Genomic DNA, 15426 nt, shown 5'->3' with positions numbered 1-15426 from the left:
ATCAATTCAGATGTGTTAATTTCCCCTAATTGTGTCATTTCATTCATATCTCACAATTAAACTAATATGTATAAATTACTAGGAGATTTTTTTTTAGGTAAACTAAAATATAGAATATAAATTAGGATATCAGAAATTTTGGATTTTGATACATAGGAAATTAACTCCTAGTTTTGCATATGTTTTACTTTTGTAGAACATGTTATTGCAGTAGTAACAAGGACAATATTAACATAAAATTTCTATGTTTAATTCTCTTACAGTTCACTTTAATTACAAATCTCTTCTTTATTTACTTTGAAAAGTTAATGTTTTGAACTCCAGTTAGAAGAATACAGTTTTACCAGTACAACTAAATGAAAAAGAGCTTTGACTTAAAATCAGATCTGGTTTCTAGGCTTAAGTCATCACTGAGTGATGACCATGGACAACTTAGTTACTCATGTGAGATTTTCAGTTTCCTCATATGTGATTTACAGTGACTTGTTAGTTTAAGAAGTCAAACCTGGCTTTACAATGCTGTGATTCTCTCATAACTTACTCATGTTATCTTTTTTTTTTTAGCAACGTTTTGGTATTCAAACTTGGAGGAACATCCTTATCTATCAGTGTCATGGAAGTTAACAGTGGAATATATCGTGTTCTTTCAACAAACACTGATAATAACATTGGAGGTACACATTTCACAGAAACCTTAGCACAGTACCTAGCTTCTGAGTTTCAGAGGTGAGTATAAAGGGACTTGATGATATATTTCGACTGAAGTTTCACTTCAGGTTTAATTTTTTCCTAATTTATTTGAAAGTGCCCTTCAAAGGAGGACATGTTTTTTCCAGTGCGCTGGATATTTTTGTGTCTAAAGTTCTAAGGTCTGTTCTGGTAAACAGGGGGAAGCAGAGGCCAAGCTGCCCAGTGCAGTGTACTTGGATTTTTCCCTCAGTTCTTCAGTGGTTGCTTTTATGTCTGGATGAAGAAGGATAAAAGCACTGAGGCCTCACTACCTTCTGAACAGTTTTTACAGGTGTAGAAGATTATGTTATAGTTACATTCCAGTAAATGAATGTCTTGCAGAGTGTTTATTTTATTACTAATCTACTACCACAAGGAATATTTTAGTTTTGTTGCTGGATGTAATTATTCCATTCAAAATTCTAATCCTGTTTGGCACATCATGAGTCAAATATATAAAGGTTATATTTGGGACATTCCTGCTGTAAAAAGAAGCTGAAATAGCATTTTCATCAGTTTGACTAAACTGGGTAAAAAAAAGTCTTGAAAAAGTGATAATTTCTCATTTCTTTAATAAAGACCTATACTGCTTTTTGTTGTAAAGGTGTTCCAACTCAAGGAGGGGCATTGTTAATTTTACTACGGATTTCAGTTTTTAAACATGTTTAAAAACAGGGCCATCAATATCACCACTTAGCAAGCAGTTTTAACAATTAACTCCCCTTGGAGGTAGAGGAACTGTAATTTTAACGTATTTCGTTATGTTTCAAATTTCTCTGAAGAAGCACTTTTAGTTCTTTTTTTTTTAATGCTGGACAGATAATTTTGTGCCATCAAACAATAATCATGCTGCGGTTGTAAGGGGTGAGGTGTGAGACTTGACCCAGTTGCATAAATCTCCTTCAACCTCCTTTTGTCTCATCTGTAAAAAGATGACGGCTCCTGTACTTCTTCAAAGCACAGTCCCTTATTGTGGTTACAGAATCCAGCAATTCAAAGTGTTGAGTGTATTGGTTATTCATTTTTCTTGAGACACTTCTTTAAATTGCAGAGAATTTTCTTCGGATATTTTGGAGATACTAAAATCTGGTATTAATATTGATTCATGAGCTTATAGTTATCCTAATAGGGATTATCCAGATTTTAGTTACAATAAATTCTAAATGACCTAGTAATTTTTAAACTTCAAAGATTGTATTTTTAATTTAGATCCTTCAAACATGACGTGAGAGGAAATGCCCGTGCCATGGTGAAACTGATGAACAGTGCTGACACTGCAAAACATTCTTTGTCAACCTTGGGAAGTGCCAATTGTTTCCTTGACTCATTGTATGAAGGTCAAGATTTTGACTGCAATGTGTCCAGGTAAAACTGCAGTTCAAACAACTTAAACAAAAAAATTCCAAGTGTATTCACATTTAGGTGTAATTTTCTCACTTTGGGTTTTTCGTTTGCTCATTTGAGGTTTATTAGCCCTCTATAAAAGGAGAGCTTTCCTGTCTTTACTTCTGGGGTCCAACTCTTGTCAGACTAAATAACTGTTCTCAAAGTAATCATGTCAGCTGTAATTGCCCTGTTATTTTACAGCTACAAAGAGCAGTGTGTGAAAAGGGCTTCCTAGATCTTTGAAAGAAAGATGAGAGAAGACTTGAAGTTTGAGATTTGCGAGTTTCTCTTACTGAATAGCAGTCCCACCTGTATAGTCCCTAGTTCTTTGTGGGGCTTGCACATGTATCAGTGGTTGTTTACTATAACTTGATCATTACCCCTGTGTGGCAGGCTGTATTCTAAGTACTTTCTATGTATTAACTCTCAAATTCTCCTAACAACCCAATGAGGTAAGTACTGTTATTTTCCTTACTTTACACAGGAGGAAGCTGAAACACAGGTTTCATTTCTTGTCCGAGGTTATCCGGCTAGTAAGTGACAGACCTTGGATTCAAACCCAGCTAGTTTTGACTCCAGAGTTCCGTTACCTATCACAGTACTTTGAGGATTGATCTCTTTCTTGGTTTTATTTGCTCTGTCATCCATTGGCAACATTGTAAATTTTAATAGCTTTTATGACATTTAGTAAACACAGGTTTAATGTGCATAAAATTGTTTTTAATGCTCATATCTTTTACATAACCCAAAACATTGCTTACAAATGATTGCACCTTCACCCAGGAAGTCCAAGGGAGGCCGTTGTCCTATCATCCTATCATTTTGCATTGCATATTACTCACAATAATAATAGCTACCGTTAGCACAATTTAAACCTCCCAACAAGCTAACGGATGACTTGGAAGCATAGTGAAAATGTCCAGAATTACAGTATTATATTATTTTTAGGCTTTTACTGACTCTGTGGTTAAATCCTCTCTTCATCTGGCCCTTGTAGTTGAGCTTCCTCACTCTCCCTGGGCTTTCCCGAAGACTCCAGGTCAGCACTGCCACCTGTGGCTGTTTAAATTTTTTAATTAATTACAGGTAAATAACATTAAAAATTCGGTTCCTCAGTAGCATTGGCCACATTTCAAGTGCTCAGTAGTCTCATGTAGCCAGTGGCTCCAGAAAGTTCTCTAGATCTTTTTTTTTTTTAATAAATTTATTTTATTATTTTATTTTATTTATTTATTGTTTCTGGCTGCATTGGGTCTTCGTTGCTGCACAGGCTTTCTCTAGTTGCGGCGAACGGGGGCTACTCTTCGTTGTGGTGCGCGGGCTTCTTATTGCGGTGGCTTCTCTTGTTGTGGAGCACAGGCCCCAGAGCTCGCGGGCTTCAGTAGTTGTGGCACACGGGCTCAGTAGTTGTGGCTCACGGGCTCTAGAGTGCAGCCTCAGTAGTTGTGGCGCATGGGCTTAGTTGCTCCATGGCATGTGGGATCTTCCCGGACCAGGGCTCGAACCCGCGTCCCCTGCATTGGCAGGTGGATTCTCAACCACTGTGCCACGAGGGAAGCCCCCTCTAGATCTTTTAAGAGAGATATCAAGCTGCAATCTAAAAGATAGAAAGTTGTTAAATTGAATTTAAATCTCTTTTGTGGCAAGAGAGTCTTTATATTAACTTAGTGCTAAGTTTGTCCAAGTACTCAGTATATGTTTGCTTATTAATAAGGAAATAGAAGGAAATAGAATTTATTAAGAAGGAAAAGAAGGAAATAGAATTTGTAATCTTATTTGCTAGCATTTAAGCTTCTCAGGTGGTGCAAAAGAACTAAACTTACGTGCAGCATAGGCTCAGACTATAAAGAAAAGTAGTGAGAAAGAATTTTGTAAAACTTTAACACATAAAAATAGCAAAAATTTCCAAATGATGGTTTGATTTGGATCAATAGATTTATTGTCAGAAATGCCATACACTGAGTATTTATTTTTAGGTGTTTTGAAAGCTTACAAGCAGGCTATGGGTAAGATAATCTTCCACCTGAATTTAATACTAAACACCTTCATACATTTGTAGATGGATTACCTAGACTTTTTCGCCCCATGATATTGCACTGCTGGGTGTTTAATATCCTGTTCTGATCATAAACCTATTCTAAAGAGATTCATCACAGTAGGTTTTGGCATTAACCTTCACAAGAAAAAGATGTCTTGTTTGACTTTCTTCTGTGTCTTCTCTTCTCTGTGTGTATGTGCATTTGTGTATGTGTGTGTGTACAGAGCAAGATTTGAACTTCTCTGTTCTCCACTTTTTAATAAATGTATAGAAGCAATCAGAGAACTCTTAGAACAAAGTGGATTTACAGCAGATGATATCAACAAGGTAATACTTTTGTATTTTCTTATTTATGTTGGGAGTAATTTTCGATTTGGAATTTAGGAAACAGCCCCTTGGTACTGAAAGAATATTTTTATACATTTAAATATTTTCTTAGCTTATATTAGGAAGTAAGGACATCGATTAAATTTTGATTAATGGCTCTAATGAACTCATAGTTCTGTATGTTCATTTTCTTAGCAAAAAAGACTAATTCCTTTTCAGTATATTTTTTTATATGTAAGCAAAAACTGACAGATATTAGAACATTTGCTATGTGTCAAGCACTGTTTCTAAGCGTTTTACATGTATTAACTTGCTGAATCCTCACCAACAGCTCCATGAAGTGTAGGTGTTATTATTTATCCCCATTTTATAATTGGAGGCACAGAGGTACAAAGGTATAAGTAACTTCATGGTAATTGTGTGCTTAGTGGTAGAGCTAGGATTTAACTCAGTGTGGTTCCCAAGTCTGCTCTTAACCAGTACACCAAACTGCTTCTCTCTGCTTGCTGAGAAATATTGCATATTTGCTTGCATAAGAAAAGATTTTGAGACTTTCAAAAATATTCCAACTGTTTAATGTTATCTTTTCTCCCAAGATTATTTCTACTCATTTAAAATACATATAAATTTTTTTCATTTTTGTTAATAAAGGAATTTTCATATAAGAAAACTCAGAAAATAGGTAACCAGTGTTTTATTTTATAATAAACTAGTCTAATTTGTATGCACAATTTTGAATTCTATGTTCCTTAAATAATAATATAACCAATTTCTTTGCCCATATTACTATGTAGTCTTCATCAACACAATTTTAAATAGACTCAATATCCTAGAAAAGGAAGAGCACCATAGATTATTTCATTGTTCTGTTTGGACTCCTAGATTGGGTCTTCCCCTCCCCAGAACAGTGATGCCCATCTTTTCCCATATTTAAGGTTATTCCTTGGGATAGATTCCCATAGTAAAATCATTGGGTCAAAGAATATAAATAGCTTAAACCTATTTTTACCTTCAGTTACCTTCCAAGAGAGTTGAATTAACTCATGCTTTCATCAGCAATACGAGAACAGACATTTTACTGTAACCTTGCTGACAATGAGTTTTATCATTTAAAGATAAATTTTCCATTAAGTAGTTGAAAAAAAGATATATTTTTACTTTATATGTTATTGGCTACTATAGGATTCTTTTAAAATATTTATTATTAATATTATTAAATAATAAATGTTTAATTTTGTGTTTCCTTATGTGTAAATATTTCATATTCTTTGCCTGTTTGGTCAATTAAATCTTAGTATTTTTTAAAATATATTTGTGTAAATGCTTTATATAATCAGAAAATTAACTGCTGTTTACTATAATCTTCTTTTGAGGCATGCAGTTTACTGCTTAACTTTGGTCCTGTTATGGAGGAGGGTATTTGATACACTGAGGTTTCATTTATTTATCTATTTAAATCTGTTGGTCTGTTACTCTGATTTCTTCAGCTGCTTCTAAGTTTATAAATTCCACCTTTGTTCAGGTGTATTTAATACTATTTTCTTTTTGCTATAGTTTGAAAGTTTTTATAGTTTCACTATTTTGCTGTATGCTGTAAGATGGAAGTTGCATTTTTTTGTTTTTTTGGTGGAGGTTTTCCCTTCAATTTAGTTCAGTAAGTATTTTTTTTGAATACTTACAACGTGCCATGCGTTGTGCTAGGTGATTGGGAGGTGTATGTTAGGTGAAGGTGGCTTATAAAGATTAAGGCGCATGGAGGAGTGGTACAAGGCAGGGGTGGAAGGGAGTGAGCTTGGAGACAGACCCACCTGAATTGGAAGGCTCTCCGTGCTGATAGTTCCAGAACAGACAGATCACTTAATTTCCTGAGCCTTACTTGTCTCTTCTTATTAAGGAGGGTGATAATACTTAACTTATAAGTATATAAGTATAACTTACTCTATAAGGTTGTTATGAGGATTAAATGAAATATCATGTGTGGCACAGGGTGTGGTGTATTGTAGATGATCAGTTAATGTGAGTTCTCTTCCTTCATTAACTGGTCATACAGCCCTCACATTAGATACCACAAATGGTAGGATCCTCAATTGCTTGACTAGAGGTCAAGTACATTCTTAGGATTAAGAATATTGTTAAAGAGATACTTCTAAAATACAAGCTTTTGAGAACTTAAAAATATGGAGTTGTCTCTGTAGTTTGTTGACCTTGAGGCAGTAACAAACAACCCCCAAGTCTCACTGGTTTTCTACTGTAGACAATTTTTTCTTGCTAGCGTTTCACGTGGGCAGCTGAAGGTGGCCGTAGGTCTACTGTTATGGCTCTTTTTTCCGTGCTTCTCGTTCTACGACCCAGGCTAAAGGAGCAGCTCTCTGGGACGTGCGGTGTTCTCACGGTGGAGGGGAAAGAGGAAGAGAGATGGCGGAACGTGCAGGGCTTTCAAAGCTTCTGCTTAGATACGTTGTACTTCAGTGTATTCACATTCATTTGGCCGAAGCTAGACATGACCAGGCCTGAGTGTGGGCAGGGAAGTCTCCACCTGCACGGAGGGGTTGCAAAGTCAGGGCAGTGGCAATGGGCGGGGAAGTATAATCCTCTTATGGGGATGGAGGGAGGGCTTTACAGTCATTGACACATTTAATCCTCACAGAGGCATCAGGAGATAGGCACCGCTATCTCCATTTCCAGAGGAGGAAACTAAAAAGTTTCCGAAGAGGTTAAGTGCTTTGCTTAAAGTAACGCTGGCACGCACGTGCCGGCGCTGGGATTGGAGCTCACAGTCTGCCCCCGCAGTCCGTGCTCTTTCTTTACTCTTACGCTCATCGCTTTTCCCATTTTATTATCGGGCAGTCTAGTCTTAGGAGTATTTGGTTTTTCCCGAAGGAATCCTCTCGTCGCTTGCTTGAGAAGGACACGTCTGATCTCTGAGGAGAGGGAGCGTCAGGGCTCCTACGCTAATTTACGTTAGACTTTCCTTTGTCCCCCTTGTGTTCAGCACCGTGCTCCCCTCTCGCCCCTGCTGTCCCCAAGCTGGGCCGAAGCCCCGTGTCTGAGGCGGGAGGAGGCGCTGCTGGGTCAGGGCCGAGGTCCGGGGGTCTGCTGGCCCCGTGCGCGTGCTGGCGGGGCTGCTCTGCACCCGGTGTCCCGCTTTCACCTCTCGGCTTGGCCCTCGCTTCCTGTGGCCTTTGGTGCTTCGCAGTCCCAAGCCGCTCTGGCTTTTGTGACTCAAACCACCTTGCTTCCCCTTTGGTTGTCTCAGGCCACATCAGCTTTAAGACAGTTACTTCTCTCCCTTTCAGCTTCCAAAATTTGCTGAAATCTCAAGCTCAAGTTCTCTCCTGCATTTATTCTGCCATCTATATCTTCTTAAACTCCCTTATTGTCTACAAGTGGGCTTGTAGAAGGGTACGTAAATATACCGATGCAGTTAATTCTCGTCATTTTCACCAAGCATCCAGACTCTTCAGCTGCAATTTTAATACCTGCATAGTATTTTGTTGCATTGATGTATCATAATTTACACAACCAATTATTTGTGTTGAGTGTGTACGTTATTTTGGTTTTATAAATAGCAGTCTTTGTGGCTTTGTTAACATCCTTAATTTCCTTGGGATAAGATTTGTGAATAGAATCCCAGATTTTAAGACTTTTAATATTTATCAGATTGCTCACCAAAAGCAATTTACATTCTGAGTAGGTGTAAACCCTCATTATTAACGTTGCAACTTTAAAAAATTCTTTTTATTCATATTTTTTTTTCAGGATGCTTTAGAATTATTTTTTCAACTTCTTAGATAAAAATCCCTTTGTGATTTTGATGCAGTTGCATTAAGCCTGTAAAATTTTGGGGGGTGATATGTTAACTTTATAATATTTAGTTTTCCTAACCACAAAGTTGGTATCTCTCTCTGTTCAGATCTTCTTCAATACTTTCTTTTTTTTATAATTTTTTTTTTTAAAGATTTATTTATTGATTGATTGATTGATTGCTATGTTGGGTCTTCGTTTCTGTGCTAGGGCTCTCTCCAGTTGTGGCAAGCGGGGGCCACTCTTCATCGCGGTGCGCGGGCCTCTCACTATTGCGGCCTCTCTTATTGCGGAGCACAGGCTCCAGACGCGCAGGCTCAGCAGTTGTGGCTCACGGGCCCAGTCGCTCCGCGGCATGTGGGATCCTCCCAGACCAGGGCACGAACCCGTGTCCCCTGCATTAGCAGGCAGATTCCCAACCACTGCGCCACCAGGGAAGCCCCTTCAATACTTTCTTGAGTTATGTGTTTTCTTAATTGTGGGATTTCTGGCTGTTGTGAATGAGATGTTTTTTATGCTTTTATTTATCAATACTAATTTGGTTTTGCTGATAGAATACTTACTGGTTTTGCCTCTTTGTCTGATACTCTGCCACTTCACGAACTCTTAGTGTTAATAATTTTTCAAGGAGTCTTCTGAATTTCCTAGGCATGCATTCAAATTCATTTACTAGTTAACACACAACTAATTATTGAGCACACCTGCTCCGTGCAAAGCGGGTTCTAGGCACTTCGGACACAGCAGTAAACATAACAAAGTCTTTGCCGTCAAGAAACAGTTAAAATAATGCCCAGTTGTGATAACTGTTATGAAGCAAAATAAAGCAGAATAAGGGCATAGCTAGTGAGAAAGGGTGATTTTGCAGATAAGAATCCCATCTAAGGAGATGGCTTTTGATCAGAGCCCTGCAGGGACTGAAATGAAGGAACAGACTGGGTGAATATCTGCCGGATTTCCAGGCAGAGGTCAGCCAGAGGGGAGCAAGCTTGGTATGTTTAAGGGGCTGCAGTGGGGATGGGACTGAGTGAGCCAGAGGGGTGGGAGGAGGGAGCAAGGGACCAGATCACTGGGAAAAGCAGTTGCAGTGGAGTTACGGAGGGAGACACCTTCCTGGAGTGAGTTTAAATAGAAAAGAAAGTGAGGCCATGGACACGATGAATATAAATAACTCTTGAGCAGTTCTGCTAAAAGGGCAGAAGGAAAATGGGGTGGTAGCTGGAGTGGGCTGTGGGCGTTGGGAGAGGGTTTTATCCGTGTGTGGTGATACTTTTATCTTGCATCTCTGTACCCCTCACTGCTGCTGCCTTTTTTTTTTTTTTTTTTTTTTTTTAATTGGAGTTTAGTTGATTTACAATGTTGTGTTAGTTTCCGGTATACAGCAAAGCGAATCAGCTATACATATACATATATTCACTCTTCTTTAGATTCTTTTCCCACACAGGCCATTGCAGAGTATTGAGTAGAGTCCCCTGTTCTCCCTTCTTGTTTATATTTGATTGCCTTGGTCAGGCCTTGAATATTTTAGTTGACACTGGACCTCTTTCTTTTGTTCTCTTTATTAGGGGAATAGTGTTAGTCGTTTACCAACAGATTTAATTACTGGTAACTGGTTTGAAATAGATTCTCTTTATCATATTGAGCATTTCTCTTTTTTCTATTTAAAGGTGTTTTAATATGAAATAGGTGTTGAGTCATTACAATTGCTTTTGGACACCTGCAAGACAATCTTATGGTTTTCTTTATATTTGTCTTCAAATTATTTGATGAATTATTGATAATTTCCTAATATGAAACTATCATTGTATTCCTGGGATAGATCTTATTTGGTTATGAGGAATTATTCTTTTGATATATTACTTAATTTTCTGTGATAATTCATATATCATTTTCATGCTGTTCAGGCTAAGTTAGCAGAAGTGAGATGGGCTATTTCGAACTTTCCTGCCTTACGCATATTTTCTGAATAAAGTAACCCCTTTTAACATCAGACACTGAAAAGGGGAATGGTCCTGTGCTTTGGGTTGCATTGGTCTTAAGAAGTGCCTTAGCTTCTTGCCTCCAGCTCGTTCTCTCCTTCCTGGATGATGAGATGGGCCATGGCTTATCGGTATGTCCCCAAGGCTTCCGTTTAGGGGGAGTCAGAGGCACATGGCTGAGTCTCAGGCAATGAGCAAGTGAGAAGCTGGAGCCAATGCTCAGACCTTTGCTAACCCTTCCTCTCCCCACCTCCCTTTTTTTTTCTGTCCACACAGCATGACCTGCTCTTTAACAGTTGGCCTCTTCTAAGGTTGTATAACTTTGTAGGCAGAGGCTACTTTTCTCTTTTAAAAGCTCCTGAGACATACTCAAAGAAATAGGGGATTTTCAAGTGCTTGAACTTACCTAGAATGACAAAATATCACAATGTATCGAATTCATTTACTCAGAACAATACCTTCTAAACCAAGACATCCGGTGCTTTAATTTCCCTTTATTCCAAGGTAACATAATCGTGCACGATGTTCTTCAGGAAATAGGCTGATAGTACCTTCCTTTTCTTCATAACCCAAGGCAGAGTGTGAGAGAGAGTCCGTGCTCATTTCATTTCGTCATGAAAAATGTCTACTCACAACATAGGTTCGCATGACTACTCCAAAGATAGCTGTAGAATTCTCAAGTCAGTCTTCAATTCCACGATGTGGGAATATGATTTTAAGTTATCACTTTCATATCTGTAAATTAAGTTCAACATAAGAAAGTGTGCCAAATCCCTTGCCTTGTGAGTTTTCCAAAATACCCATTTCTCTAGGAATAAGCAAATCAAATCCTTTACGGGGACCAAAGTATCAGTAGTGTTTATATGGAATTTAGTGTCAGTCATAAGCACGTCGTTGGCTCCATCGTATCCGATGCACTCATGCTGGGATTTTTCCCAAAGATGAAATGAAAGAAGGTCAGTTTCTTTCCGCACATAAAAATACAGTATGTGTATCTTAGGCCCTACACCACAATTAAGCTGCCCGGATGCCATGTAGTACAGTAGACTCGCTGTACCATACCGTTCTTCCAAAAAGAAGTATGTCCCCTAACCATTTTTCTTGAAACACACAGTCCTGTTGATCTTTCTTGCATTCTCCTACTAGTTTGAAAACTGGGTTTAGAGAGTAAAGAGTTTCCCATTGAACTCTTTGCTGTAAGAAAAGTAAGAGCACAAATACGATTTTAAGTGGCAAGTGACCAGTAGCTGGTGGGAGGGCCACGGCAGGTGGTGGTGGGCTGGCCACGTGCACCAGGAGCTGTTCTAGCCGAGAAGGGGCAGCTGCTGATCCGCACCAGTCACTGCCGTCCAGCGATGCAGGCCGGTGCTGTTGGAGCCTTGGACCTTTTAACAGACTCTCAAAACTGGGACTTAGCGTCAGACGTTTTAATGTTCAAATGTTAGTATCTAATGCAGAACTTTTGAAAACACTATGTGAAGAGAGAAAATACAGCTCGCCTGATAGAATTTGCAACTTGCTACTTGGCAACCGCTACTCCAGAACGTGTTGTTTTATTGCTGTTTGTTTTTACTGTTTTGTTCCTGGGCTGTCAGGTGCTTATAAAATGGAATTTAATACGTTTTCATCTCTTTAAGTATTCCAGATTAGTGCGTAATGCATAAATATTCTCTGTTCCTCAAGACTTCTAAAGAATTTGCCTATAAACACATTTTGTCTGAAACTAATTTTTGAAGTATATTTATAACTTTCATAATTTCTTTTTATTGCTTCAATTTTGAATGAAAGTATTTTATAGACCTATTGCATACGGATCTTAAACTTTTAACATACAACTTGGCATAATGTTCTTGTAATTCTTAATTTTACATAGCTTTTGATATTAAAATTTTAAAGTATAAAGAAGTTATTTAAATTAAAACTGGCCGATTTTTCTCTCTTTTTATTTATTCATCTTTTTCTTTCTGAGTTTATCTATTTTTTTCCTTCCCTAGGTTTTGTAGATATTTGTTTTATTTTTTTTGCTCCAACTCCTGGCACTACAACCCCACAAAACTTTCTTAGATTTTTTTTTCAGGTGATATATTTCTCTTTTCTAATTGTTTTATTTCTGGTTTGCACTTTATTTCTTCCAGTCTTTCCAGGATACTTTCATTATTTTTATAAATGTTTATATTGAACATTAATTAATTTATTTCATTTTTTCCCTAACCAAAAAATTAACTACCATTTTACTCATTAGCAGCTTGGTTTTATTCCACAGGCTCTGATACATTTTATTATTTTCTTTATTTTCAGAATAATCTATAATATTTTCAATTTTCCTCTTTAAGTTTGCAAAAGAAATCTCAGACTAAAGAGTAAATGTTTAAAGAATTTATTAAAATTAAAATTTTCTGCTTACTGTCAGCATTAATAATGACACACTATTAGTACTTTTTTACCCTTTAAATGAGAATACCAAAAAACAAGATTTTCCAGGGTTTGTTTTTTGTTTTTTGTTTTAACACAGCACCACTTATTGCTTATTTATAAAGCATTTTGATGTTGACTATAAGAAGTTCGTGAAAAGGCGTAACCTCCATTTTTATTCTCATGGTATTTACGTAGGATCAGACATTTTAGAGAAGACTTTCCTTTTAACTTACCTCCAAAGCAGACTTTTGGGGGATCTCTGCCGAGGCAAACCTGCTTTTCTTTATTCTTTGTAGCCCTGAGTTGATGTTCCTCATGCCCTTACCTGCGGAGGAACGTGGTCTCCCTCCTCGTTTCACGGCTGATGTGAGCAGGGCCTCATTTTCATCAGTTGCTCATCTTCTCCACCACATGGAGCTTTGAGAACATCCATATAGAGACTGAAATAAGTAGTGATTATTGATGATTTCCCTCCTTGAGAGAACATATTCAATATTCTGCATACCCATGGAGTTACAAGTGTTAAACGTATTAAGGAGGAAATTAAAATATTTAGAAAGGAGCAATTTTATTCAGCTTTATTGAGGTATAATTGATAAATAAAATTGTAAGGTATTTAAAGTATACAACATGAGATTTAGTATATGTATTGTGCAGGGATTATTACCATCAAGTTAATTAACACATCTATCACCTTATATATTAACCTTTTCTGCAGGAGGTGAAAACACTTGAGTTGTACTCTCTTAGCAGATCTCAAATATACTACACAATATTATCAACTGTAATCACCATGTTATACATTAGCTCCTCAGACCTTATTCATCTTATAACTAAAAGTTTGTATGTACCCTTTTACCAGCCCCTCCCTATTTTCCCCACCCCCTCAACCCCAACCATTTTTCTGCTTTCTGTTTCTATGAGTTGTTTTGTTTGTTTTGTTTTAATTTAGACTCCACGTATAAGTGATACCATGCAGTTTTTGTCTCTCTGTCTGGTTCATTTCACTTAGCGTAATGCTCTCCAGGTTCTTTCATGTTGTTACAAATGGCAGGACTTCCTTCTTTAAACTGAATAATATTGCATTGTATATCTGTACCACATCTTCTTTATCCATTCATCCACTGACACACACTTATCTTTCCATAGTATGTTTCCAAATACCTTGGCTATTGTGAATAACGCTGCAGTGAACATGAGAGTACAGATATCTCTATGAGATAGTGATTTTGTTTCCTTTGTGTATATACTCAGAAGTGGGATTGCTGGATCATAAGGTAATTCTACTTTTAATTTCATGACGAGTTTCCATACTGTTTTCCATAGTGGCTATACCAGTTTACATTCCCAACAGTGTATAAGTGTTCTCCTTTCTCTCCATCTTCACCAGTATTTGTTATCTCTTGTCTTTTTAGTAATAGACGTCCTAACAGGAATGAGGTGATGTCTCATTGTGATCTTTATTTCCATTTCCCTAATGATTAGTGATGTTGCGCACCCTTTCAGGTACCTTCGGCTACTTGTAAGTCTTCTTTGGAAAAATGTCTATTCAGGTCCCTTGCTCATTTTTAAATTGTGTTATTTGGTTTTTTTGCTATTGAGTTAATGAGATTCTTGTGTATTTCGGATATTCACCCCTTTTTTTGTTTGTTTGTTTGTTTTTTTATACTGCAGGTTCTTATTAGGCATCACTTTTATACACATCAGTGTATACATGTCAATCCCAATCCCCCAATTCAGCACACCACCATCCCCACCCCACCGCAGTTTTCCCCCCTTGGTGTCCATATGTCCATTCTCTACATCTGTGTCTCAACTTCTGCCCTGCAAACCGGCTCATCTGTACCATTTTTCTAGGTTCCACATACATGCATTAATATACGATATTTGTTTTTCTCTTTCTGACTTACTTCACTCTGTATGACAGTCTCTAGATCCATCCACTTCTCAACAAATGACTCAATTTCGTTCCTTTTTATGGCTGAGTAATATTCCATTGTATATATGTACCACAACTTCTTTATCCATTCGTCTGTTGATGGGCATTTAGGTTGCTTCCATGACCTGGCTATTGTAAATAGTGCTGCAATGAACATTCGGGTGCATGTGTCTTTTTGAATTATGGTTTTCTCTGGGTATATGCCCAGTAGTGGGATTGCTGGGTCATATGGTAATTCTATTTTTAGTTTTTTAAGGAACCTCCATATTGTTCTCCATAGTGGCTGTATCAATTTACATTCCCACCAACAGTGCAAGAGGGTTCCCTTTTCTCCACACGCTCTCCAGCATTTGTTGTTTGTAGATTTTCTGATGATGCCCATTCTAACAGGAGTGAGGTGATACCTCATTGTAGTTTTGATTTGCATTTCTCTAATAATTAGTGATGTTGAGCATCTTTTCATGTGCTTCGTGGCCATCTGTATGTCTTCTTTGGAGAAATGTCTATTTAGGTCTTCTGCCCATTTTTGGATTGGGGTGTTTGTTTCTTTAATATTGAGCTGAATGAGCTGTTTATATATTTTGGAGATTAATCCTTTGTCCGTTGATTCGTTTGCAAATATTTTCTCCCATTCCGAGGGTTGTCTTTTCGTCTTGTTTATGGTTTCCTTTGCTGTGCAAAAGCTTTGAAGTTTCATTAGGTCCCATTTGTTTATTTTTGTTTTTATTTCCATTACTCTAGGAGGTGGATCAAAAAAGATCTTGCTGTGATTTATGTCAAAGAGTGTTCTTCCTATGTTTTCCTCTAAGAGT

The 15426-nt window shown here is 37.5% G+C and overlaps 1 protein-coding gene across 2 annotated transcripts in view; it reads left to right on the top strand.

Moving 5' to 3' along the window:
* HSPA14 (heat shock protein family A (Hsp70) member 14) overlaps positions 1–15426 on the top strand; it is a 40333-nt gene that overhangs the window by 12884 nt on the left and 12023 nt on the right. For both annotated transcript variants that reach the window (XM_059910360.1, XM_059910355.1), the window contains 3 exons: positions 565–726; positions 1939–2094; positions 4378–4480. In XM_059910360.1, the coding sequence (XP_059766343.1) occupies positions 565–726; positions 1939–2094; positions 4378–4480 (421 nt within the window). The remainder of the gene's footprint in view (positions 1–564; positions 727–1938; positions 2095–4377; positions 4481–15426) is intronic.

This window comes from Balaenoptera ricei, chromosome 2, assembly GCF_028023285.1.
Source record: "Balaenoptera ricei isolate mBalRic1 chromosome 2, mBalRic1.hap2, whole genome shotgun sequence".
In the NCBI taxonomy this organism is placed as follows: domain Eukaryota; kingdom Metazoa; phylum Chordata; class Mammalia; order Artiodactyla; family Balaenopteridae; genus Balaenoptera; species Balaenoptera ricei.
The sequence above is the reverse complement of the archived record's forward strand: the minus strand, read 5'-3'. Positions and strand labels throughout refer to the sequence as shown.